The sequence below is a fragment of the Sceloporus occidentalis genome, unplaced genomic scaffold (assembly GCF_023333645.1).
Source record: "Sceloporus occidentalis isolate IW3139 unplaced genomic scaffold, rSceOcc1.0.p SCAF_5, whole genome shotgun sequence".
Lineage (NCBI taxonomy): Eukaryota > Metazoa > Chordata > Lepidosauria > Squamata > Phrynosomatidae > Sceloporus > Sceloporus occidentalis.
The window spans coordinates 177,643,941-177,670,024 of record NW_028316985.1 but is presented as its reverse complement, the minus strand read 5'-3'; the positions used below and the strand labels follow the sequence as shown (position 1 = coordinate 177,670,024).

Genomic DNA, 26,084 nt, shown 5'->3' with positions numbered 1-26,084 from the left:
AATCTTACAAGAGTGCTTAGCTGTCCTTGCTCTGGCTAGATAACCTTTTGGCCTTCCAGATGATGTTGAACTTGGAACTCTCTACAGTGCTCACCACTGGCTGTGCTGGTTGGGGTTCTTCGTAGTTGCTGCCCAACAGCATTTGGAGGGCAACATGGTTCCCACCCCTGAACTAGATAAACAAATTATGGCCTTTACTTTCTGAGAAGATACATCAGAAATTCATGCAATAGCTTTTTATGCTATTGTTTTCAGTAATAAAAGATTCCAAAAGATATCTTTGGAACTGTAGTATAAGGAATTTCATATAGGGCTCATGTCAGAAACTTTCATATCTAAATGCTTTTATATGGTTAATGCTTATTGATTTAAGGGGAAGCTAGAGTTCAACAAAAGAACAAAGAGACAGAAGAGAGAACTCAAAACTTCTGATCCCTTATTAAAAAGTGTAAGTGTGGGATGATAAGGCAAGACTTTGCACTTGCAGCACTTTTGTACTGATTTATAGCTTCTTTTTAATGTGTTTACTATGCAATTATAAAGTATTTTCTGAGAAGTTCTTCTAGCCAGCAAATTTCTGATATAGTGTTCCCAGCCCTAAGTTTACTCACCATTTTATTTTTTTGTTTTGTTTTGTTTTTATTTATATACCGCTATTCCAAAGATCATAGCGGTGAACAGCAAGTAAGCTAATTAGCAAGTAAGCTAATTTGCTCCCAACAGTCTGGGTACTCATTTTAGCGACCTCGGAAGGATGCAAGCCTGAGTCGAGCTTGGGCCCTTTTGCTGGTCTTGAACTCGCAACCTTGTGGTTTTGAGTGAATGACTGCAGTACAGGCATTTACCCACTGCGCCACCAGGGCTCCATCACAAAATGCTTTGTAAAAGCCCAAATGTTTTTTAATTTGATGCTAATTTTTTTTTCTAAAGAGAATAAGAAACTTCTGTATCTTGCATCTCTGCTTGTTCTGTACCATGGAGTTGCCAGATGAAAAGTATGTTGAAAAATCCCAACATTTGTGATGCATATAACACCTATTGTGTCAGGGAGTCATATGGAGCAAAAGTGAAAAAGGACTGTATGTCTGGTAGATACAGATGTCAAAAATTTGTTTCTACAGAACTGCTTGATATCATGAGTCAGTTTGTGCTGACATGAAATTGTTCCTAAAAATGCATTTAACCATTGTGTAACATTTTTGTGCTGTGCTGCTAGTAGTTGAATTAATCTGCAAATCTATATGTAAAATGGGTCTGGAAGAACATTCAAACTACCATGTGTTGAAGTGGGGCAAGTTCAGATAACAGAGTCATGAACCATGTTCCTCAGCTGGGAAAATCCCAGTTTAATGATCTGAGAAAAAGAAGAATATCTACATGCTTTATTGCAGTTTGATGGATATGTTGACTGATATACTACTAGAAGAAATACACTTCCTTTCACCTTGTGTTATGGACAACTTGGGTCTGAAGAAGTCACCCATCATTCTAGCAACATAAACATTTCTACCTTGTGAGGACTTTCAATATTTAGTCTGTCTTCCTTAATCCTGTTTGGTAGTGATATTTGACTCAGACCTACTAAGATCAAACACCAATATTTTCTCCTGTGAATTTTGTAGTATTTGAATGTAAAAAATGTGAACCTTTACAAAAATCTTGGTTGTAAACAAAAGCAAAACTACTTTTATATTATTTAACTGTATTAAATTAATGTAGCATAGTAATTATGTTGATTATTTACCATATTTGTGAGTTGTGCTGTTTACTCTTAGAATGACAGCTACAGGCATTATACTTTTCAAAAGCATTTTCCTTTGAATGTATAACCAAATCTACTGTATTGCATACCAGCTGATTGAGCATGTTAAGTTTTTTCCTGCTGTCTTTTAAAAGAGGAAATATAAAGCTAAGGAAACTTTGCTTTTCTAAAATAGAGCAGAGCTGTTGACTCATTTAAAAACATGTATAAGGAACATTTTTCATGCACTGTGTTAAACAAAGGTTAGAACTTAAAACCTAAATTGTATGTCCCTTACAGTGTATATGCTAATTAAAATACTTATATTCTGCTGTCTTCATGTATGGCTAGATGCTATTCCCACTGAACATTCAGCATTTGTATTTCAAGTACCAAATGTTTTCTGTAGATTCTTATGCAAACTAGCTTTCACTGATCAATTTTGGCAACTACAAAAAGAAAACATACACTTGATGTGAAGTTGCTCTCAAATAATGTTCCTCTCATGGGATACTCCTGGTGGAGGAAGGGCAGGGGAAGTGATTTTGTGGATTTTTTCTTTTCTTTGCCACCGAAAAGCTACTCTGGAGGATTAGGCGACTCTGCAACAGTATGGGAACTGTGTGTGCACTGAAGAGAGGGAGGAATTGGTGAAAATTGTTCTTCCTGCTCCTCGACAGGAGCTGTTGCTGAATTTCAGTCTCTTCCATGTACAAAAGGAACTCTTTGACATAAAGAACACTCCAGTTACCATCCAGTGCTTGATCCAGACATGTTCAACAGGAAGAAATTTCCTATCTAGTGCCCATCCAAAGAATTGCTCCTATGGGTTGTAGTTGGCAAGAAGAAGTAGTAGAAGTTAGATGGAGGTGGAAACATAAGAATCCCAGGAGGGGCTGCTGGGAGTTGTAGCGGGAAGGAGGTAGCAGAAAATTGCTATTGTGCCACACCCGTCTGCTGCTGGAAGATGGTATAATTTTAATCAGAACAGAAGAATACTTAATTGCATGAATGCTAAAACACTAAAGAGCAACTTAGTTTCCTGAAAGGAAAGGTTTTTTTTTTTAATGGTCCTGGATTCGTAACACTTCCCTTGACATGCACAGATTCTTGTGTTTGCTTTGTATTTGAATTTGCACAGCAGGTTCTTGCAATGCTACATCAAGAGGAGAGTTTTAGCCAAGTGGGAAAAGCCAGTTGGTTCACCAAAAACTGTTTAATTCATCTGAAAATTTCACAGAACTCTGAGCATGTGTTGAATGTCTGCAAGCTTTTACTCAGAGTTGTTATGTAGTTATTGGGAGTTCTAACTGACTCAGATCACTTTTGTTCAGTTAGAACTAATCATACAAGCTTGAAAGGCAGATGGTTATTTGAGTATCCTTGAGTTTTACATCCTCTTAATAAAGACTTGTTCTCTGTGCCTACTTCATATGTATGCAACCCCCTGGCTCATTGAAGCCTGAGCAGTTTCTAGAAGTGGTTTGGGACCTTGCTATCTGGCCTAATTCAATTGCTGTGGCTTATTAAATAAAAATCAGGGGAAGCTGATGCTGAAAAGGATTTATTTATATGCTTCTGCAATTTCCATTTAGTTTACTGAGGATTTTAGATACAGTTCTGGGATAACTCAGCTTTTTAAAGAACAGCTACTGTATTAGAAGAGTAAAATTTTAATTGGCTTGAAAAGCTGCCATTTTTATGTTACTTTTTTGTTTTGTTTCATTTTTATTTTTGCAGATAGGCTCGTGGAGAGGAGAACATCCTCAGATAAGAATGTGGAGACACATTCTGCTCCACAGAACCATCCTCCAGAAGATCCCTTTGGTTCTGTACCTTTCATTTCTCACTCAGGCAAGTTACATTATGTAACATCAGTTCTTTCCATGTAAATCTATCTTGATAGAAAAGGGGGTCTGGTTAAATAGCATACATTCTTTCCTGACGTGAAATGTTTGTAAGAACCATATTAGTTCTTCAGTATGATGATAATTCCCACTGCATACCTAACCCATCCTAAAATCTTTTTTAATGCCTGCTAACTAACATTTACTGTCTGATAACTGACGTTGAAAAATTTGCCTCCTCTGATAAGCTTATGGAAAGTTAATCTTGTTGCATTAGTATTTATAGTGTATATATTTTGATCTTTCTGCTACAGTCGCTATACTGACCAGGTGATAGTTGGACAAACTGAGAATAAAATGTGCTAGTTACACAAACTGAGAATAATTGTGCTAGTTGCTTGCCTTGTGTATTTTAGAGGGGATCCGATAAGTTAATATTTTTGAGGGTTGAAACTTGCTATAATCTTACCTTTCCTTGTTTGATTAGATCCATGGATTCAAGAATCCACAGCTTGAAAATAATAAAAAATATTCAAATGCTGAAAAGCAAACCATGATTATGTTATTTTATGTAAGGGACACCATTTTACTATCCATTGTGTTTAATGGGACTTGAACATCCACAGATTTTGGTATCCATGAGGGGTCCTGAACAAAGTCCCAGTGGATACCAGTGGCCCATTGTATTTGAAACCATCCATATGACCACGTTTTTATTAATGTGTTCACTTTTTATCAAAAATGTCTTTAGCTGTACCAACTATTCTACTTAGCATGACTTTTTTCACTGTGCATTGCTAAGATCACATTGCATGAGTAATATTAGGTAGTACTATCAGTTAACTAGCTGAACATTATTTCCCATGCCATTTTGTCCTTTAGATTTCTGTCATAGACTGTTCATTTTTTGTATTGGCATTAGCTTTTTAACTGGTTTTCTAAGCTGGCTACTATATTGCTACTTGCACCTTTCTTTCTTCTCTTACAAACTCTGAAAAGCCTCACATGACCATGTAGTCTTGATCATACTGAAGTCTCCATGTTTTGAGCTATTCATTTCCAGTAGTGGATTTTACTCTGCTGTACTGTTAAGTTGCACTATTATTTGGTTTTATCTTATCATCCTGTGCATCTCTAGTCTGTGGCATGCATTTAATAATACAGGCTATTAGCTTGACCATTTGGGCAGTTTTGATCATTTTGATTTTATTACCTAATATTTTGTACATCTTTGGTAATCTATGTAAGCCCCTATTAAGTTCTGAAGATGTTTTGGGAGCTCCTAACATTCAGATGTAGCTTAATCTTATGAGAATTGGAATGGACAAGTAAGTGTTGCAGGAAGGGTGTCGTGTGTGTGTGTATTCTGCTTCTTAGAGAAAAAGCTGGCTTTAAAAATGACTCACACTTTTTAAAAAAACTGACATGGGCGGGATACAGACGGGCAGGGGAAGACGTCTTGGAGGTGTATTCTGCTGAATACGGAGCCTCCAGACCGCCCGCCCCAGGGTCGTGGCTCAGGTGATGGGGCTTCCACATGGGGGCAGTGAAGACGCCTCACCTGGGGCCGTTTCTGACCCGCAGTTTCCAAACCGCCGCCTCGGAGGACGCTGCAAAGAGAGAGGCAGCTTCCTCACGGGCAGCCAAAAACGGGGCTTTTTTTTTCTTTTGCCGGCTGGCGGATGCGCAGCTGCGCAGCTGCGGAGCTCAGCAGCGGCGGCAGAAAGCTTATGTGCACATTTAAAGCTCCCAAGCCCCTTTAAAACTTTTTCCCTCACCCTGCCCAAGAACAATAGTGGTCTCCTGCCAGCTGGTGATCAGCTGGTGTTGGCATCCTTGTCCGCTTGCACGTTGCCAATGTCACCAGTATCATGGATGCCTCCTCTCCTTTGGTCCCCGCGCTCTTGCTGAATCTGCAATGCACAGCCACAGCTGTCGCCGCTGCCACCGCTGTCCCCCTGCCGTCCCCCATCACCTCCCTTGTACATATGTAAATATTTAAAGTTTTAGGGGTTTTTATTGTTAGGCGAAAATGGCACAGGAATGTGTGTAGGGGTTCACTTTAAATTCCAAACTTTCCCCGATTCTAGCAGCGCATGCGTACATGTTGCTCTAGGGTTAGGGTTAGGGTTAGGGTTACGAGTCTTAAAATGCGCTGCAGCTGTGCTGCAGCTTCCACACCTGCATGGCAGCTGACGCTGCAATTAAAGCCTGACTGCAAACTGCGCATGTTCCAGGACCCCGACTCATTATGCGACGCAGCAGACACGGAGCTTTTAAATGGGCAACTTAAATTAGCAGCGTAACAATTCTGGCGTACCGGTGCAGCAGCTTACAGACGGAGCTGCGCAGCTGCGCATCATACAGAAAAGAAGCGGGGAAAAGCAGCACCTTTTTAATGCCGCTTCTTCCCGCTTGGGGCGTGCGGGCGGCGTGTTCATGGCGGCATTCAGGTAAGGGCCGTCTGAAGGCTATACCTTCATGACGTCATGAACACACCCCTTTTTGCCCGTCTGTATCCCGCCAGAGCCTGTTTCAGGAAAGGCTAACCTGAAGATACACAAGGGAATGAGAATGAAGAAAAATTGTTAGTTCAGTGCCAAAACAAAGTGGCGGTGTTTGAATGGGTATTTATATCCATGTAGAGCATGGCTGATTGTCATCTGCAGGTGGACTTCCATTGACAGAGGTGCTGCAACAGACTTAGTTCTTCTGCCTGGCTCCATAGAGTAGTATGCTCATGTCTGTAGTCTAAGGACAACTGGCATTTGAAAGCAAGTTACATGTAGTTGCTCATTTGTTGACCAATACACTGGCTCATTCTGATGCTCCTTATTGTTGAGATTTTCCCTCTTGGGAGGTGGGGCATACATTTTCCCAGGGATATTTTGGACCATTTCCAAGGGCCAAGTTGCATCAGTTGCAGCTTACTGTCAGAACTAGTTGAACTATTCCCTCCAACTCAGTAAATCAGGCTTTTATGGATGTTTGATAAGCTTTATTTCTAGAGTCAGATGCAGCTAGTAAGGTTTCTTTGGCAGAACTGAGGACAAAGCGCACATCAAACATAAACATACCAAAAGCATTAGCTCCACCTTACAAAATTGATGGGCTCAAACATTTTCCCATTGTCAAAACAGTTGGTTCATCTTCGGTTGCTCCCCCCCCCCCCCTTTTTTTCAGGATATGCTTGCTTAGTTGTTCTAAGCACCACAGAAGGTTGATAACAACATCTTAACAAACTGCCAAGGGAAAAAATAACTCCACATAATCTGTTTACCAAATGTTTAGCAAAGGCCAGTTATTTCTCAAGCCCTTTCTCTAAAACCACATTAGACTGTCTAATTAACATAATGTAATTATGTAAAATCATCATACGTTTAGCCAGCTATATAACCATTATTCAGCAACTACTGTCTTATTTGCTTGTTTAACATATATAACTAACCTGCATTTCCCCTCCAAAGGCAATACAAACCAGTTTCTATCCACCATACTGGGTAATAGGAATAGTGCATCATATCATCATGAATTTATAGCTAAGTACAGTACAACTCTCTCTCTCTCTCTCACTCTCTCTCTCTCTCTCTCTCTCTCTCTATATATATATATATAGCATATACATGTCAACAAGCATATCAACAGTTATTCACAAAGCATCAGATGACAAGGTTTGTACCAATTACAAATCAGTGAGCACACTTATCAGTTAGCACACCTATCAGTTAAATACATATCAGTTAGCACACCTGATGTAAACCCTTCTTTATGCTCTTATAAAACAAAACATCAAAGTGAAGCATCATGACATAATATACTTTCCAGTTGAAACCATACATAGTATAATACCATACAATACAAATGTATCATGCCCAAGATACATTTCATGGTTCCCCAGCACAATAATCATGGCAGAATTAACCCAATGCAAAAATTTACATTTTGTAAAATCGCTCTTGTGATCGAGTTCTCATTTTTCATGATATATGAAACCTTTACTTCCTTTTTAAAACATACATAATCTGCTTGTGGCTTTTTGAGTGATACACATATTCCAACTCAAATTCTCCAAGAACATCTGAGGAAATGAACTTCAGTGCTATGATGTAGACTGTGCAACCTTTTTCACATATTTGATTCATTATTTAATGCATTTTATCCCTTTTCACTTGGAAAGGGTCCCAATGTCCCTTACATATGACTAGTAAAAGCAAGACACCAGTACATTTATAATGTAAAAATCATACAGGTTGAGTATCTCTTATACAAAATGCTTTGGACCAGAAGTATTCTGTATTTTGGATTTTTAATTTTTTTAGTTTAGGATACCTGTATTTGCACATACATACCGTATTTTCCGGCGTATAAGACGACCCCCAACTTTTCCAGTTAAAATATGGAGTTTGGGATATACTCACTGTATAAGACTACCTCTCTTCCAACTCACACCAAATAATTTTTTTAAAAAAACATAATATTTGATTTCAATATGGTAATTTTAATTCAAATGCTTATGACATGCAGATACTTAGGAGGAAAATGTATTGTATACAAAGCCTGCTTGGATTGGTCAGCTCTCCCTGCCTGCCCAACCCTCCCTTTCTCCAAGACTATCAGAGCGGTATTGCAAACACAGCTCTTTTTTCCATATCCCAGGCATCCCGGATGCCTGCAGCTTGCTCCACCCTTCAGTTACATATGTGGCGACTGCAGATTCTCCAGTCCGGCTCGGAAGTTTCAGCACCTGCCCTATAAGATGACACCCGGTGTATAAGACGACTCCTGACTTTTGAGAAGATTTTCCTGGATATCTCAGAAATATGACCCTAAGTCTAAATATGAAATTTATTTGTTTCATATACACTCTATACACTAGCCTGAAGGTAATTTTATACAATAATTTTAATAATAATGTGTATGAAATAAAGTTTGTTTACACTGAACCATCAAAAAGCAAAGGTGCTACCCATGAAAGAAGATTTGTTTTTTTTGGAATATTTCGGATTTTGGAATTCTGGATAAAGGAGGCTCAACCTATTGTACAAAATGAAAAAGGCACTGAGAAAGGCAACAAAAACAGGCAAACTCAGGCACCTGTTATAAAGAGTTACATTGCTATTACAGTGAACAGCTGGAATGGAAAAGGTGTGGGAGAGGAGCCAAATGGAGCATGTATCTCAGCAGAATTGATAGAATGTCGGTTGTTATTGTTGTGTGTCTACAAGTCATTTCTGACTTTTGGCAACCCTAAGGTGGTGAACCTATCAAGGGGTTTTCTTGGCAAGTTTTTTCAGAGGGGGTTTGCTTTCCATTTATTTTGCTGCTGGAGTCTTGTGGAGTGTTTGTTGCAAAGTTTGTTGCAAAGCTGATGGGAAAAGAAGCCTGACAGAACTTAATTTGGAGTAGGGGGACTCTGGCTGACATCCTTCAGTAACTTTCACATTGTCCTTCAGTCTTTCTTTATCCTCTTAATGCAGGGGTAGGCAACCTTTTTGAGCCGGGGGCCGGGTCGCTGTCCCTCAGACAACGGGGGGGCCGAAGCCAAAAAATAAATAATTAAATAATATATATATATACACACACACACACACACACACACACACACACACACATATATATATAAAAACCGGGACACATGTAGGACAAAATTTTCAAATAGAGGACACTTTTTTAAAAGGATGGGAGGACACATGAAAAAAATTGCTGATTTTTTAAAAAATGTTAATATAAATGCATGTTTCTGAGGCTTCTATAAACAATTGCCCCCCCTTGCCCCCGCTTGCCCCCATTGCCCGCTGCTTGCCCCCCCTTGCCCTCCTCCTCCTGATAGGCCAAAGGCTCCGGCAGCAATCGGTGGCAGGACCGGGCTGGGGCCGGTCCCAAGGCCTCGCCGGGCCGCATCCGGCCCGTGGGCCACAGGTTGCCTACCCCTGTCTTAATGGGTGACTTCCCAGCATTTATATTGGATGATTAAAAAAGAATGGTGTAAAAGTAAAACTGTTCTTGTTTGGTTTTGCACCATTCATTTTCTGACAGAGTAATGAAGACAAAAATCTTCTGGTGTCACCCCAAATTAAAACATTGGCCTAAATCCTGTTCTGATCAGAGTAGTCCTATTAGCTCTCTTGGATTTACCTGTGTGTTGACTCACCATTCAACAATTTATTCAGTGGGCCTACTTAAATGGGGACTAACTGATAGAATTCTAGCCATTACCTGTAACATTTGAATTGGATTAAATGCTAGGTCCATTAATTTCATACACTATCCCAAATATTATGTTAACATGAAATGCTGAGTTCAACTTATAAAACACAGTAAAGGTATGCCATATGTTATGTATTTAATTTATGCCCTGCCTTTCCTCTGACAAGGGACTCAAAAGCAGCTTACAAAAATTTAAACCAAAGTACAGCTAAAATCTTTATTTCATGAAAGTTTTTTTAAAGATTCTATTTAAAAAGCACATAGTTAAAACAAAAGCATTTAAAAATGAATAAAAGATAAAAGTACAGCACACTACCTTCAGCCACATAATTTAACCACAAAAGGGCTGCCAGCAAAAAGAGAACAGAGATGGGACTACTCAAATTTCCTGTAGAAGAGAGTTCCACAGCCTGGGAGCAGACACTGAGAAAGCTTTGTGTTTTGATTTCATGAAAGATGCCTGTGATGGTGACAGGACCCCCCCCCCCCCAAAAAAAAAAAATTGCCAAAGATTTTAAAATATAGGTTGGGTTATACTGAGGGATATGGGGAAAAACAGGCAGGCATAATAAGCCTGCTTCTGGGTGACTTAGGGTTGTGGCAGTTGCATGACGCATGCCCTGAAGCTGTGTGAAAGCTGCCCCAATCTGGAAAAGCCGCAGTAAAAACCTGCTTCTTTTCAGAGTGCTGTCTGGGAACGTGGTGACAAGGCAGATTTGGACTGTGCATGTCTCTTTGTCATGGCTCTGGGGTGGCCCCAATCTGCCCTTTTTGTGTGGTCTGCTTTGCTCCACAGTCTCATATAAGGCTTTAAAGCTCATAACTGATTCTTTGGCGGGTTATAGACCGCCGCTTTGAGGCGGTCTGCCGCCACCGCCGCTTGCTCCGTAAGGGAGCCGCCGCAGCCACACTGCGCGGCTCCCTTGCGGAGAAAAAAAGAAGCTCCAAAATGGAGCTTCTTTAAGTGGCGCCTCTATGACGTTGCGAGGTGCCAGGGGCGGACTCGCAACGTCATAGACGCCGCGACACGTGCGGACGCACAGCGTCCGATACATAAACATGGCGGCCCCCATGTGGAAGGGGCACCGCCATGTTGTACGTATGGAATACGTACTAGGGTTAGGGGGGTGCGGAAGCACCACCCCTTCCTAACCCTAATATGTATTCCATACGTATTTTTTTGGCGGTTTGTAACCCGCCTTTGAATTGTTATTGGAAATGGACAAGTAGCCTGCGAAGCTGTTATATTTTCTCTGTAACCAGTCCCACTGAGCAGCATGGCCACAGCATTTTGGACTTGCTGAAGTTTTTGAACAGTTTCCAAGAGCATTCCCATGTAGAGTGCGCTACAGCAATCAAAATGAAATATAATCAAGGCATGTATCATAGCCAAATCTGACATATCCAACAGCAGGTACAACTAGTACACTAGTGTTTAATTGTAAAAACATCCTTCTAGCCATCATTGAAATCTGGGCATCAGAGTCGCAGGAGTGTGCCCAAACTGCAAACCTGTGATTTTATGGTGAATTAAACCTTAATCATCACAGTCTGAATCCTTATTTCCTAATTTGCTCCATGACTGGGAGTTCCTCTGTCTTATGTGGATTAAGTTTCAGTTTGTTCACCCTAGTCCAATCTATTATTGATTGACACTGGTTTAGTTCTGCAACAGCTTCCTTGGGGTTAGATGGGAAAAAGAGATAGAGTTGAGTATTATCAACTGGGGACAACTGAACCCCAGAATTGGATGGTCTCTTCCAGTGGTTTCATGTAGATACTAAACAAGACGAGGGACAGAACTCAGCCCTGAAAGACCCCACAGGCCAATGGCCAGTATATTGGACAAGCACCTCTCAGCATCTCCTTCTGATTCCATCCCTCTAAGAATGACCAGAACATCTGTAAAACAGTGCCCTCAAATTCTGTGTCAGAGAGATGGCCCAGAAGAATGCCATGGTTGGTGGTGTCAAAAGCTGCTGAGAAGTCCAACAGAACTAACAAGGATACACATCTGGTCTAGTTCCCAAGCACAGGTCATCTACCAAGGTAACAAATCTCTCCGTTTCAGAGCCAGGCCTAAAGCCAGATTGAAAAGGGTCTAGGAACCAGGAACCCCAGGAACTGAGAGGCCACCACATATTCTAGAATCTTGCCAAACAAAGGAATATTTATTATTATTATTATTATTATTATTATTATTTATATAGCACTGTAGATTTGCACAGCGCTGTACATAAAAACAATAAATATAAAAGAGTAAACCTGCCTATGGCGTATAATCTAAGAAATAATAGGATAACACATATACATAGCAATACAGGAAATAGTTCAGTAAAACAGGCAACAAAAATAACATCAAATAGCAAGTGACAATCATGCAATGCCTGGGAACGCTTCTCTGAACAGGATGGTCTTCAACTCCATTTTGAAGCTGGTTAAAGAAGTGATGGCCCTTGCTTGTGGGGGAAGAAGGTTCCAGGAGTGAGCGGCAGCGAGTTAAAAGGGGCGAATCTGAGACGGGGCAGAGAAAATCCTGGGCTGGGACAGCAGACCTTGACTACCAGAACGGAGGGCCCAAGTGGGAAGGTGAGGAGAAATAAGGTCTGATAAGTAAGGAGGGGCCAGCCCATGGAGGTCTTTAAATGTTGACAGCAGGAGCTTATACTGAATGCGGAAAGGGAGGGGGAGCCAGTGAAGGGATGCCAACAAAGGAGAGATATGGTCAGAGCGGTGGGCGGATGTGATAATGCGTGTAGCTGAGTGCTGGACAGAAATTAAAGGACGGAGGTGGGAAAGAGGAAGCCCAGCCAGGAGGATGTTACAGAAATCAAGTTGTGATACCACTAGGGCATGGACCAGAATCTTGGCAGTAGAGGCAGAGAGATATGGTTGGATTTTGGCAGTATTGTATAAAAAGAATCTACAAGCCTTGGCTGTGGTCTGGATCTGAGGGATACATGACAGAGAAGAATCAAAGATAAAACCAAGACTGTGGGCTTGCTGGACTGGTTGAATAGAAATGTTGTCCACAGAGACAGAAAAGGAGTGTTGAAGGGTGGACTTAGGAAGAAAGACAAGAAGCTCTGTCTTGGACATGTTGAGCTTCAAATGCCGATGGCGCATCCACTGCGAGACAGCTGTGAGACAAGGTGAAACTTGCTGTTCAAGCCTTGGAGACAGATCAGGGGTGGAAAGATACAGCTGGGTGTCATCGGCGTACACATGGTAGGAAAAACCAAAAGAGCTAATGAGTTTATCTAGTGTGTAGAGAGAAAACAGAAGGGGACTCAGAACAGAGCCCTGGGGAACTCCAACAGATAAGGGAACAGAGGACAAAGCCTGACCACCTGTGACCACTGCAAAAGATCTGTCTGACAAATAAGATCTAAACCAGTCGAGAACAGACTCTGAGAACCCAAGGTCAGAAAGTATATCAACTAGAAGGCAGTGATCAACGGTGTCAAAGTCTGCAGACAAATCAAGAAGGATGAGAACAGAGTAAAGGCTATTAGCCTTGGCCCGTAAAAGGTCATTTGAGATCTTAGTGAGAGCTGTCTCTGTGGAATGCCTTGGACAGAAACCAGACTGAAAGGGATCGAGAATGGAGTTGGCTTCAAGAAACTCAAGACAGCGAGAATAAACAACCCGTTCCAAAACCTTAGAAAGAAAGGGAAGAAGAGAAATCGGACGATAGCTAGACAAAGAGGAGGGGTCAAGAGAAGGTTTTTTCAGAATTGGGGAAATGAGAGCATGTTTAAAGTCCGAAGGGAAGGAGCCTGGAGAGAGAGAGAGATTGAAGATATGGAGAAGCGAGGGCAGAAAAGAGGGAGCTATGGAAATTACAAGACAAGTAGGAATTGGGTCAAGAGAACAAGTTGCAGGTTTGGAAGAATTCAGAAGTGACAGTAAGGGCTGTTTGACAGTGGAACAAACTCCCTCAGAGAGTAGTGGGGTCTCCTTCCTTAGAGGTCCTTAAGCAGAGCCTGGATGGCCATCTGTCGGGTATGCTTTGATTGGGAGTTCCTGCATGGCAGGGGCTTGGACTGGATGGTCCTTGTGGTCTCTTCCAGCTTTATGATTCTATGATCTACTGGACATGTATTAGCTGTGGCATCCAAGTCACAGTGGATCCAAGTGATTTCCCCCCAAAAAAGTATTGTACAAATTCATCACACCAGGCTGCCAAGTGGTCTACGTGCTGCTCTTATGGAGCACAGCATTAATAGTCCCTGACCACTTTTTGATTCATGTCAGTAACATTTGTTTGCAAATAAATGTCTATACTGCCTGGGCTAGGGAATACACTCCTGAGCCCTACCGTGCACCCCTGGTGTCGTCATGGCTCGCCCCTGTCCACACAGGGGCTGCCATGATGTACCTGGGGAGCAGCCTCCAAATGGAGTTGTGCTGCATGTACGTTATCGGTGCGTGTCAGGGTGCCAGTGGCTCACTGGGCGCCTCCCAGAAAGAACCCACTGTTTGGTTGGTGCAGCCTCCGTGTGGGGCAAAAACAGGTGGCTGCCGACCGTCCTTTCAGGGAAGTGTGTACAGCCACTTAGATTATAATTTTTGATCTAGGATTTACTTCAGTGCTAAAAGTAATGGGTAAAGTGGTCCCTTGCTTATGGAAGAGTAGTCTGCAATTTGACAAGAATTCAGAGGAAGGAGCTCTAGATATTCAAGAATTAGAACTATTGGTATGGGAATCTGGGTTTTCCAAATGTTTCGGTACGGTCTGGGATTCTGGTTTGTAGATCTGGAGTACTGTCTTATGCAAGGATGGAGTTAGAAGGACAATAGGTAGAGGGTTTTATTTTCACTTGATATGGATACACATGGGGTGAAATAGGGATATAGAGTTGCAAATACTGATCAAGATGTTGTCAGGTTAAATGAGAGCACAAAGTGTGCAGTGATGAGTTTGGATAAGTATCCTAACTGGATGAACAGAAGAAGCGGGACAAGTTTCACAAATGTCAGGAGGCATTTATGAATATGGTAGAATTACTTTTTATCACATGGAATTCTGAGCTATGCTGTAAATTACAGTCAGTCTGCCCCTTATGAGGGGGAACCATTCCGGACATACACACACACTGCATAAGGGGAATTGAGTATATGCTCAAATCCCATTAAGGAAAATGGGGCACGCTCCCCATTGTTTCTACTGGGGCTTGCCTTCTGTGTAAGCTCAAGCCCATGGAAGGCAAGCCCACGTAAGGGGCGGGCCAACTGTACAAGATGCTATAAATACATCTATTCCAAGTTTTGTTACATGTCACAAATTGTCATTCTGTAAACTTACATTTAAAATGTATGGCTTGTTAGTTGTTACTGATGTTAATATTTCTCAAAACAAGTTTACAAATTAAAACTAAGGAACTTCTCCTGAAATATCAGCAAAGTGGTTAAGACGCTGACCCTGATGATTGCAAGACTGGCAGGTTGGCAGTTCGAGGCCTGGATGCTACATGATGGGGTGATCTCCTGTCGCTAGTCCCAGCTTCTGTCAACCTAGTGGTTCGAAAGCATGCTAATGCATGAAGATAAATATGTACCACTTCTCAGTGGAAAGGTAACAGCGTTTGGTGGAGTCATGCTGGCCACATGACCACCAGAGCAGTCCTCAGACAACGCTGGCTCTTTGCCTTAGAAACGGAAAATAGTACCATCCCCTACAGTCGGTTATGACTAGATATTCATGTCAAGGAACTACCTTTACCTTTAATGCTAATTAAGTTAGTCAACAGGTTTTTATTCGAATATCTTGCATAAATAAATCATATGGAAAGGAAGTTTAAATGTCTTAATTCCTTATGAGGTGTGCTACTACATTACACAGAAAAAGTTTTTCCATCTCATGTATGTGCCATCTCTGTTTCATTTTGCTTCCCATTACTGCTGGAAAGAGAAGTGACTTTCTTTTACTGTTCCTACTTGATGATGGGTGTGTTCATTATCATTGTGAGTTCAGAATTCAAGAGACTGCCATTATATGGATGTCACAAGTTTAAGGTAAAGGTATGTGAAATAATAAAAAATAGAGCATTTTCAGGTTTTTGTCTGTCTCAAAATAAGGGCAGTAAACAGCCCTCAAACCAATCACAGTGTGACATCTGCTACTCTGCCTGTTGCCAAAGACTAGTGCAGATTTAGTTGATGTGTCTCAGCAATCCATGGAGCTGACATGTGGTAAATTGCTGTGAAATGATGATGCCAGTATGTTACCAATTCAGAAGGAGCTTTAAAATGGTTATGCTTCTGCTTTCTCCTAGCCCCTGAAATGATGAACTAGCAGAAGGCATGTAATTACTTCAGTTGTTGCAAGCCATTCATCCTCTTATAATCGGATGTCTACAAAAGAACAGCAGAACAGAATTTTTTCTTGAAGATTGAGATCTTATGATTAAAGATGTTCTACCTGCATTGGATTTCAGGGCAGAACAATAGCCTTGTACAAGAGGCAAACATGATTAGAAGTCATGTAATCTGCACAGTACATTGCAAGCAGATGTTATACCACAAAGTTCTTCAGCTCTTCATAAATTCAGATTTGAAATGTTCAGTGGTTTAGGAATTACTTCAATCAAATTTTTTTTGCATGTTGATTTTAAAGCGCCTTTTTGCAACATTATTATGGCATTAATTTACAAGTGAACTTGAGATTTCTTACTCTTGGGCATTTGTCCAATGTAACCATTTAAAATGAAATATGGATTTATTTGATGGAGAAGCTGTGTTGGGTTTAATGGTTTCTGTGGAGGAATACGTTTTTAAAACAGCATTCTATTAGAATAGTACTGAACTGCTACACCTAGGGAAAGGTTAATATGATGCTCATATGAAGTTAAGTTAAAAATAGCTGTTGTCCTTGTGTAGTTTTATAAAGAACCTCAAAAGCAAATAAATGACTTTAAGGTGTATGGAAGGTAGAAACACCTGCAGGTTGCTACATGACCCGTCATCCTAAATCATCTTAACCAAGAACAACCAGATAGATTACCTATAGTGAGGAAGAACTGTTTCATCTTATACCATCAGCAGACTCTTAAATGTATTAAAATAGAAGTGTATGTTTGTGATTTCAGCATATGGGGATGAAAGAATACTCTCACTGACTTGAAAATTGGTGTTTGAACAAAAATGTTGTTACTCATGTTGCCAGATTAAGCTTTTAATCTTACAAAATAATCACATCCATGTAAATAGTTACAGCATCCCAGCAAATGTTGGAAATGGTAGGATTTAAACGACATAGCTTCCTAAGTTATGCATTATGGTTATTCCTTTGGGAAATCTACATCACATCAAGAGAGCAAATCCACATTTTAATTTGACTATAAAATCAAATACACTAAACTAAGAAGAACCTGACACCAGAAATAAACCTAAAGCAGAGTGAAACTGCAAAACCTCATGCTTCTATTTATTATTCCAGCTGTTTATCCTAAAATGTGGGTACAGATGTTTTGAAGCATGATTGTATTTGTGGGGCAAAATAGTGTCACGTAGCAATAATCAATAATTTTGTGTTTTTACAAGTGGTTCACAAGTTCAGTAATAAGGCGGTCCCCCCCCCTCCGGCATACAACATAAAAACCATGAGAAGAAAAAGCTATCTGGGAGGCTGAAGGAAAAAACAAACAAACCTAGAAACTGGGGTAGAATGAGCAGCCAGTTTCAAACAAGATTTTTCCAATAATTGCCACAAAACCACAAGCCAAGGAGTTAAACATGATTTCCCTGGGCTAGATTGTGGAGTTGGACTTTTAAGATGGCTTTGACAGGTCCATTTATGTACCCATACTGGTTAAAAACTCAGAGTAGGACTAAAGTTACAGAAATGATGGAGTAATCAATGACTTGAAGTTGTTCAGGATGCTGATAAATTCTCAAACGCATTGACATAGTCATAGATATAATCAGAGTTGCTCATAGAAAAGGTTTTCAGATTAATTGTTGCCTGGTTAAAATCAGGTGACATACTTCAAGTATTACAAACGGCAGTGATATAAACATTGGTGTCCCTTGTTTGCTGTGATGAAGGTTTGGGTGAAGTGAGAGATAAGTTTGTGAATGTTGACTTGTACCTAGATGGGGTTCAGCTTAGTAATGTGGAAGTGCACATTGGGACAAATAATACTTTCACATACAAGTATAGTAGCTAAATATGGTGCATACTTCCCCCAAAGAAAATCAGAATTGGAAAGGTTTTTGGAGAGATATTGCAGGATGCAATAATAGCATGGTTGAGAGGCAGCTATACAGGAGACAACACCATCTCCCAAGGCCCTGTCCAAGAACAATCACTGATGTTTTCCCTAATATTTTCCTGACATCTTGTTCTAGTCCTGCTCGCTAGAACCACAGAAAACAAAGCATCTCTACCTTCTCCATTACTGCCTTTCAGATATTTGAAGATTGTTGTCCTGTAGACATTAAGAGCATTCTAAATACATTTTGGGTGGGATTTTTCAAGTTTTGTGTCATTTGCTTATGTTTTGAGGTATGCATTACTTTAAAACAATGAAAAAGTGACAAGTACCATAACACAGCACTGAAGTATTTTGGTAATATTATCAGCAACAAATTACTTAGTTGGGCTTTATAAGAATTCCAGAACAAACAACTTTTTAAAAGTAACTTTCCAAGTCAGAGTTTGATTAGTTGGGACTAATTAACAAGATCCCAGTCACCAATTTCTAGAGGATTGTGAGGAAGATACTTAGAATGAATATTTAAGAATGGAACATACATGCTTCATCACTTTTCCTACATTTGGGGAAAATGTAGGATGGTTGTTTCCATGCCCTGATGTGCAGCCTTTCTAGAGGCATTTGGCTGCTTGTTGTTGTAGACAATTTACTCTTAGTCTGATTTAGTTGGTCAGGTATTTAATCTATGCACAATGGGTTTTTACTAGCCAAATATTCTAGGATTTTTGAAATTGTAGGCTTCTTCATAGGTAGATCCCACAGTACAGGTGTTGCAGAAATCACTGTACAGTGAGGATTCTGATCTGTCTTCAATTTACTGTTGAGTGTCTGTATAATCAGTCAAGAGGATACATTCTACCCCACTGCTTAACAAAGAGAAATTTTATCTCTGTTTAATGAAATGGTAAGATCTAACTGAAGTTATTGTATATTCTTTATCCTTGTAGGTTCTCCAAGAAATGAAATTAATAATGCAGCCAGCAATCTAGAAAACAAAATAGGGAGTCCAACCAAAAATGAGAGGTCAAGCCAGGTTGCTGAACACCATGAACCTGGGAAGAAGTTGACAGAAAGGCATACAAAAAAAGGAAGTGACGAATCTGAAAGTGACTTTGAATCAGACCCTCCCTCTCCAAAGAGTAGTGAGGAAGAGGAGGAACAAGAGGATGAAGAGGTTTTGCAAGGTGAGCATGGAGATTTCATTGATGACAATGACACTGAACCGGAAAACTTTGGCCAGCACCCTCTTCTCATGGATTCTGAGGAAGATGCAGAAGATGATGATAAGCAAAGTTCTGATTCTGATTCTGGGCATGTTAGGCCTATAGAGGAAGTGCCTAGTAGTAGATACAGAGAAGGAGGTGGAAGTGTTGAGACCAAGGAGCCTGTTTTACAGTGTTTGTTGTCTGAGTTGCCAGGTACAATGACCAAGGTGAGCCCCAATCAAGAGTTTGATGTCTTTGGAGCAGTTCCATTCTTTCCTCTTCAGACTCCAGAGCCTAAACAAAAGGATGGCAAAGATTTCTCTCCCCAGGCTGCTTTTCCAGGCTCAGAGCAAGATCAGGATGAATTTGATGTCTTCACCAAAGCCCCATTCAGCAGAAAAATATCTCAGCAAGATGATTTGATTTCAGGTTCAGAAAATCAACCTTCTCCTATATCACCCAAAACTGTGGATGTTTTTGGATGTATTCCGTTTCACCCTCTCTCTGTTCCAAAGAATAGTGAGAGCAAAGAGGATCTCTTTGGGCTTATCCCATTTGAGGAGATAGCAGGGAGTCAGCAGCAGCAAAAAGTAAAACAGCAGCAACGGAATCTGCAAAAACTCTCTTCTCGCCAGAGACGCATGAAACAGGAAGGATCTAAGACCAACGGAAAGCGCCATCATGGTACTCCAACTAGCACCAAGAAGACTTTGAAGCCTAGTTATCGTACACCTGAAAGAGTTCGAAGGCACAAAAGGGCTGGTCGTCGGGATTCCCAGAGCAGCAATGAGTTCTTGACTATCTCTGATTCCAAGGAAAACATAAGTATTGCCCTGCCAGATAACAAAGACAGAGTCAGTGCTCTGCAAACAGAAGATGCCCTTCTGGATCCTTTTGGAGCCAAGCCTTTCCACCCCACAGAATTGATGCGTCACCCTCAGCATCAAGGATTGGTTGATAACCGTGGGGACCACAACACAGTACTTCCAGTCAGACCTAGACAGGGTTCACTGCTTGGCAGTATTCAGTCTAGTGATGGGCTAAAACTAACAGATGATTTTGGGGCAGTTCCTTTTACAGAACTTGTGCCTAGTATGGCATCACAACAAAGCCAGCAACAAGTAGTAGAATTAGATCCATTTGGAGCTGCTCCATTTCCCTCTAAACAGTAGCTGTTTCCAGCGGTATCTCGAATTGCTTAATTTGGATTATATACACCACCACAATTTCCATTTGGTCAAACTGAGAGGAAATTATTTTTTTAAAGTACAGTGTAACTCATTTTAAGTAGTGACTACAGTCTCAGATTTTAAAATGGCATGTTAAGTGTACAATATTGCTATGGTGAAGCGCGAAAGTGTTCAGTAAGAACAGATTTTAAAAAAAAGAAATTAGAAGCTAGTTATTATGGCTACTGCCTGTTCATCCACAACCATTATGTCCTTCCTGTGGTTCAGTTACACTTTTACAGATAGATCGAAAGATCTGACTTGCGTATCGTATGTGGTCTGATGGGACAGGACCGATCAATACAACTTGAAAAAATGCCTAAATACAAAGCCAGGTTAATTTGGAGCTGCTTCACTTTGCTTGTTCTGAAGTTTTATTCCCTCTTAAACATCTTGGAGCATCAGAGTTTGCTGGCTTGTGATTGATCCTGAAACACGTATGAAGAAACCCAGACGTTTATATGTACTGTATGTATGCTAGAACTCTGCTTTTTTTCAGTAAGTGCCATTAACCTAAAACAGGGATAGCTGTAACGCTTAAGATTTCAAGAACTTGGTAGAGTGCAGTATAAGAACAGCTTGGGAATGTTAAGAAGAAATTACTGAGACAGCTGGATTTACACAGTCCATTTCAGAAGAGAGCCTTGTTTATTTACATATTGTGTCTGAGAAGATGGAGCAAAGAGAAGCCAGAAAACTTGTAGCAAGTTCAGACCTGTGAAGATCTGTGATTTTTACCCGCTGTCTAGTTCATTTAACTGGGCTTTTGTACTACAGATAAACTGTGTATACTCTAAAGGTGTTTTATAACCCCCCCCCCTCCAAAATTGCTTTCACTTAATATTTTTGAAAGCATTTTCTCATAATGTTATACTTCTAGGAGTTCATGTAAAATATCTTGAACTCTAAAAAACATACTTTTAACTTGAATTCAGGCAGTTTCAGTAAAGAGGTATAAAACCAGAGGCTTTTAAAAAAAGTAATGCTGAGTTGAGCGTGCTACCTGTAAACTGCATAGAAATCACCAATGCCTTACAACTAGGATCACCATGTCCTGTTATAAACTTACCTCTGAGCCATTTGGTGCTCTTGAGACACTGTTTAAAAAAGTACAGAAGTTAGGTGAATACATAAAACATCTCTGAATTTTCAGCTTGGGAGAAGGTATTTTTAATGACCTTGGCTGTTTGTGGCCCATTCTGGATCAACTATGGCCATGCCAGATAGAAAGCTGAGTTTTGGGGAGCTTTGATAGAATATCTTCCACATACTCTTTGAGCCTGGGCCAACTTGATCTTGTCAAATGAAAGATCAGCATGGTAATCAACTGTATCCAAATTATACAGTAGTCTGTGACTAGGGATCTGGAGAATGCTGCATGGAGGGGAGTATAGTGTGTCTGTGCATATGTGTTCAACTTAGCAGCAGCAACAAAACTCCAAGTAAGTTGTGATAAGGTGTGAACTAATTTTATGTAACAGCCTGGGTCCAGCTGTGTATTTTAGAGAATCCTTCTGCTAGTCAGCACTCTTCCTTTTCCCTAGTCTCCATAAACCCTAAAAACTGCTTCAGAGGGCTAGAAAACCCCCCGGAGCAGGTTTTTGGTATCATGGAGGGTTGCAGTAGGTGGGAAAGTTCATTTGATAGCATTGGATAAGGCAGCAGACCATGTTATCTTTGCAAATTCCAAACATCTCTCTGCGTTCATGGATACTTGACATCTCTGGATTCTGGGACTTGCACAGCCATTGTTTATTCATGTGGACCTGAGTAGAAGCACTTTGATATATTAATATACAAGGTACACAGATTGGTCTCTGGATGTATCTAGGTATTGATAATGACTTGAATATGAACATATGATGAGATGGGAGGAAAGGTACCTAAGGGTCCATACAGACAGGCTAAAATAAAGCTGCTTCAGGTCACTTTGGAGGTATGCTGTTTAAATGCTGCATGTGTTTTAAGAGTCCAGAAGCCACGCTAAAGCCATGCTCCAGTCCTAAGGACTGGAGCGCAGCTTTGGCACAGATTCTGGCCTCTTAGGACGCATGCATCATTTAAACAACATACCTCCAAAGTGACCCGAAGCAGCTTTATTGTAGCCTGTCTGTACAGGCCCTGAGTCAATGAATTCCTTTGAAAACTAACCAGAGGGCAGTTTCTTTTCCTCGGCCACCACTGTATGAAAGCAAAATATCAGAAGAGAAACCTTTTGGTAGTTTGCAACATGTTAATACAGGATACATTTGAAACCAGTGAAGAATCAAGGCCTGTTAAACGATGTCTAAAATTATTTTTGGAAAATGGTTGCTTTTATGGGATCTTTCTGAAAAGTCAGCCTTTTAAAACTTTGAGATAAACTTTGTCTAGTTGTGTGTTTTTAGCTGAAAGGAAACAGTCACTGTCTTGACAGGCACAACTTCCAAGCAAACAAGACATCTGTTTTATATTAAATATTTCTGTAAAGCACATTCAGCAAAAACAGTTAGCTCTGCATGTACCTCAGAATGCCTGTTCCCTTGTTCTTATGCCAAAGCCTCTTTGAACCCAGTACAGAAGTTGCTAAAAAGTGTTGGTGATCTTAAAATTGCTACCAGATAGCTCTCTGTCCTGACACTGCTTCAACCATGACAAGATTTCCTGTCCAGAAGGTAATGAGCTGTATCTTCCCAAGATATGAACAATAAAGAAAAGACAGGATTTGTTTGTCCCTTGTGATTGTTTTGCACAGGGAAGGACTGAGAAGGAAGTGTGTCATGATTGAAGTAGCCATAATGAATTGACATTCCAGCATCACCGGAGAAGTGATCACAGCTCTTGGATCCCAAACTAATATCCTCTCTATTTCTAAAAAAAAGTTGGTGCTTTCAGGCTGCAAAAAAATAGGCATAGCTACTTTCATCCCCTCACCTTCAGTAGTCCCGAAATCCCATGGAAACTAATGGTACTTTAATTTACACTTAGCCTGTTAAGTTGATTCTTAACGATATTTTTCTGGCTTGAACTATGGTTTATATTTCAGGATCTGAAAATCTTTCCCTCTCTTACATGACAGATGGGTAGAGGTTTTTTATTTTCAGAAATCAGTTCAGAAGATCCTCAAGTGTTCTATGAAAAATACATTATGTTCAGATCATTGCATAATTTCTGTGCAATTATTTTCAGTATTCTTCCTGGAGATGCTTTCTTATATTTGTGTGTGATAACCAGTTATGGATAGTTTTACTCTGCACATTTATATGGACACATGAAAAGCATTTGACCAAAAGGGATGCAATTTTATTCTGCAATAATTAATGGTGAGGAGGGCAGTAGCACACTTGCTTATGGATCTCTCAGCTGTTTCTCTTGAAAATTAATTGTGCTAAAAGATTAACAAGGCCTTTTCAGTCATCACCTCTGATGCTGAGCCACATTTTTCAATGGAAAGTCTCATGGAGGATACCTGCATTGCTCAGTTGCTTATAGTTAGGTGGTATGCATGAATATCTGAGGGCAAAGAAGTATTGAGCTCTGCAGGTTTGGGGTCTAGATATATATTTTGTAGCATATTCTTAAGGCCAAAGTAAACATAAATGGCCATTCAAGTTATTGCCAATGTTCTTTGCTTTCCAGTAGGGTTTTAATACCTTTCTTGCTATATTTTTGACTGGAGGCATACTCTTTTTTTGCATAAGACTTTATTTTAATAAGTTACTGTAAATAATAATGGTATGTTGGTGTTTTTTTAAAAAGTTTGTTTGGAGTATAATGGTAGACCCCACAAAACTGATTTCTACCTACTTTGCTTTTGCCAAGAACTACGGAAAAATATAATAATTTTGAATTTCCCTTCAGTTTTGAACTTTATAAAACTTTGGGTGAGATATTGTTGCTTATTCTGTGTGTGTATATCTATTCATATGAAGTCAAATCTATCATGATCTTCTGTAAAAATAATAGGAAGATTGAAAGATACTGATACGTGCCAATGACTTCCCAAGTGAGGGTTTTTTTTAAAAAAACTTTAGAATTTTTTTCAGTAGCACATAATAGATATTTCAGTAAGGGCTATATTCAGTTTGTAGCCCTATCAGCAGTAAAACTATTTGATCAGTTGAAATTACAGACATATTGAGTTACCAAGTTCCCATTAACTGAGTCTGCTTGAGTTGGGACGTGTATTTAGCCCTACATTTCCCAAAATCAGCTGTCAATGGAATAAGAGTCCTTTGTTATTTTTGGCACAATAGTCTTCCTAAGATGCTTTTTACTGTACTAACAGGTAGGCCTGATACTTAATTTCAGAGGCTGTGGATAACATGCTGTGGTTAAACTTTCAACATGTTAAATACCAGCTGTCTCTTTTTGTGTGTGTGTGTAAAATCACCTCAGGATGATGGTACTGTCAGCCACATTTATGAGTTTCAGTCCACTGAAAGTACAGTGGTTTAGCCTGGTGAACCCATCTTTACCACTCACAAATCCAAATAACAGTTTGTGGGACATTAATTCCCATATAGCTATCTATCTATATATAATATATATCTATATATGCATATAGATAGCTTAGATTCAGTGAGAGGCACCCAATAATTTAAATGGACATGATTAGTGCCTACGTTAGGGAGGCCTGACCAGCAGTTATTGTTCTCCCAAGAAAAAGAAGAACCTACTGTGAGAATAAATGGATACAGCTACTACTGTGAGAATAGCAACTAGAGTTTATCGGAAGTTTTTTTTTATATGATAGGGTGTATTTTTATATTAAGAGACGTATATAAAACATCCACATGCACATATCACATCTCTTGGAGTTTGTGATTTAAAACATAACATTGCAGTCACAATCGTCTACATGGCATTGGGGGAAAAATCAATTATAGCTAAAAGCTGCTAAAAGAGTAACACGGAAATGCAAAAACAATGGCAGCCCAGTTATTTTTCTGGAGTAGTGCTCTGGAAAGAAGTATAGTAATAGTATCTATAGCAAAGTTTGGTTTCTGTGACTAGGACATCACTCAAGAATAAAACTGTATAATGCTATATTTTAATTGCTGGTAAACAGCTTTAAGTGCACTTTTTCAAATTACACTTCCATTTCTTGTTAGACTTGAAATTTCTAAAGCGCTTGTATGTGTGTACCACTAAAACAGAACTTTAACTTTTTGTGTGAAATTGTACCTGAGAAAACAATTTTCAGTTGTTAATAAATATACAGGATACCATGATTGTGTAAATCAGTCTCCTGACTGTGATTTTAACAGAAGCATTCAAACAATATATTGCATCTTAGGACATTTTACTGCATTATTTATAGCCAATGTAAATGTCTGTTTTTGCATTTGATGCCAGTGGTTTTGTGAATCCCTTCCATAAAGCAATAACAAAGTCTTGTAGCACCTTTTTAAAGATGAGCCATGTGATGTAAGGTTTTATGTATGAAATTCCCCTTCAATGAAACTTGCCCAAAGAATTATCCCAAAGATGTTTTTTTTTTAAAAAAACAAGTGAACATTTTATAAAAATTGTAAGAAATTACTTTGTATTTTTATATCAATATGCTTTAAAAGTTCATGAGCAAAACTACTGACAACATGTGCCTTACCATGTTAGATTCATACTTTAATAGTATGACATATGGTTAGAACGCA

The 26,084-nt window shown here is 39.8% G+C and overlaps 1 protein-coding gene across 1 annotated transcript in view; it reads left to right on the top strand.

The window, feature by feature from the left end:
• The window catches only part of BMP2K (BMP2 inducible kinase), a 64,352-nt gene extending 38,712 nt beyond the window's left edge, over positions 1-25,640 (top strand). Inside the window, exons 15-16 of the mRNA XM_089526267.1 lie at positions 3,482-3,595; positions 18,962-25,640. Coding sequence (XP_089382393.1) covers positions 3,482-3,595; positions 18,962-20,391 — 1,544 coding nt within the window. The 3' untranslated portion in view covers positions 20,392-25,640. The remainder of the gene's footprint in view (positions 1-3,481; positions 3,596-18,961) is intronic.
• The last annotated feature ends 444 nt before the right edge of the window (positions 25,641-26,084 follow it).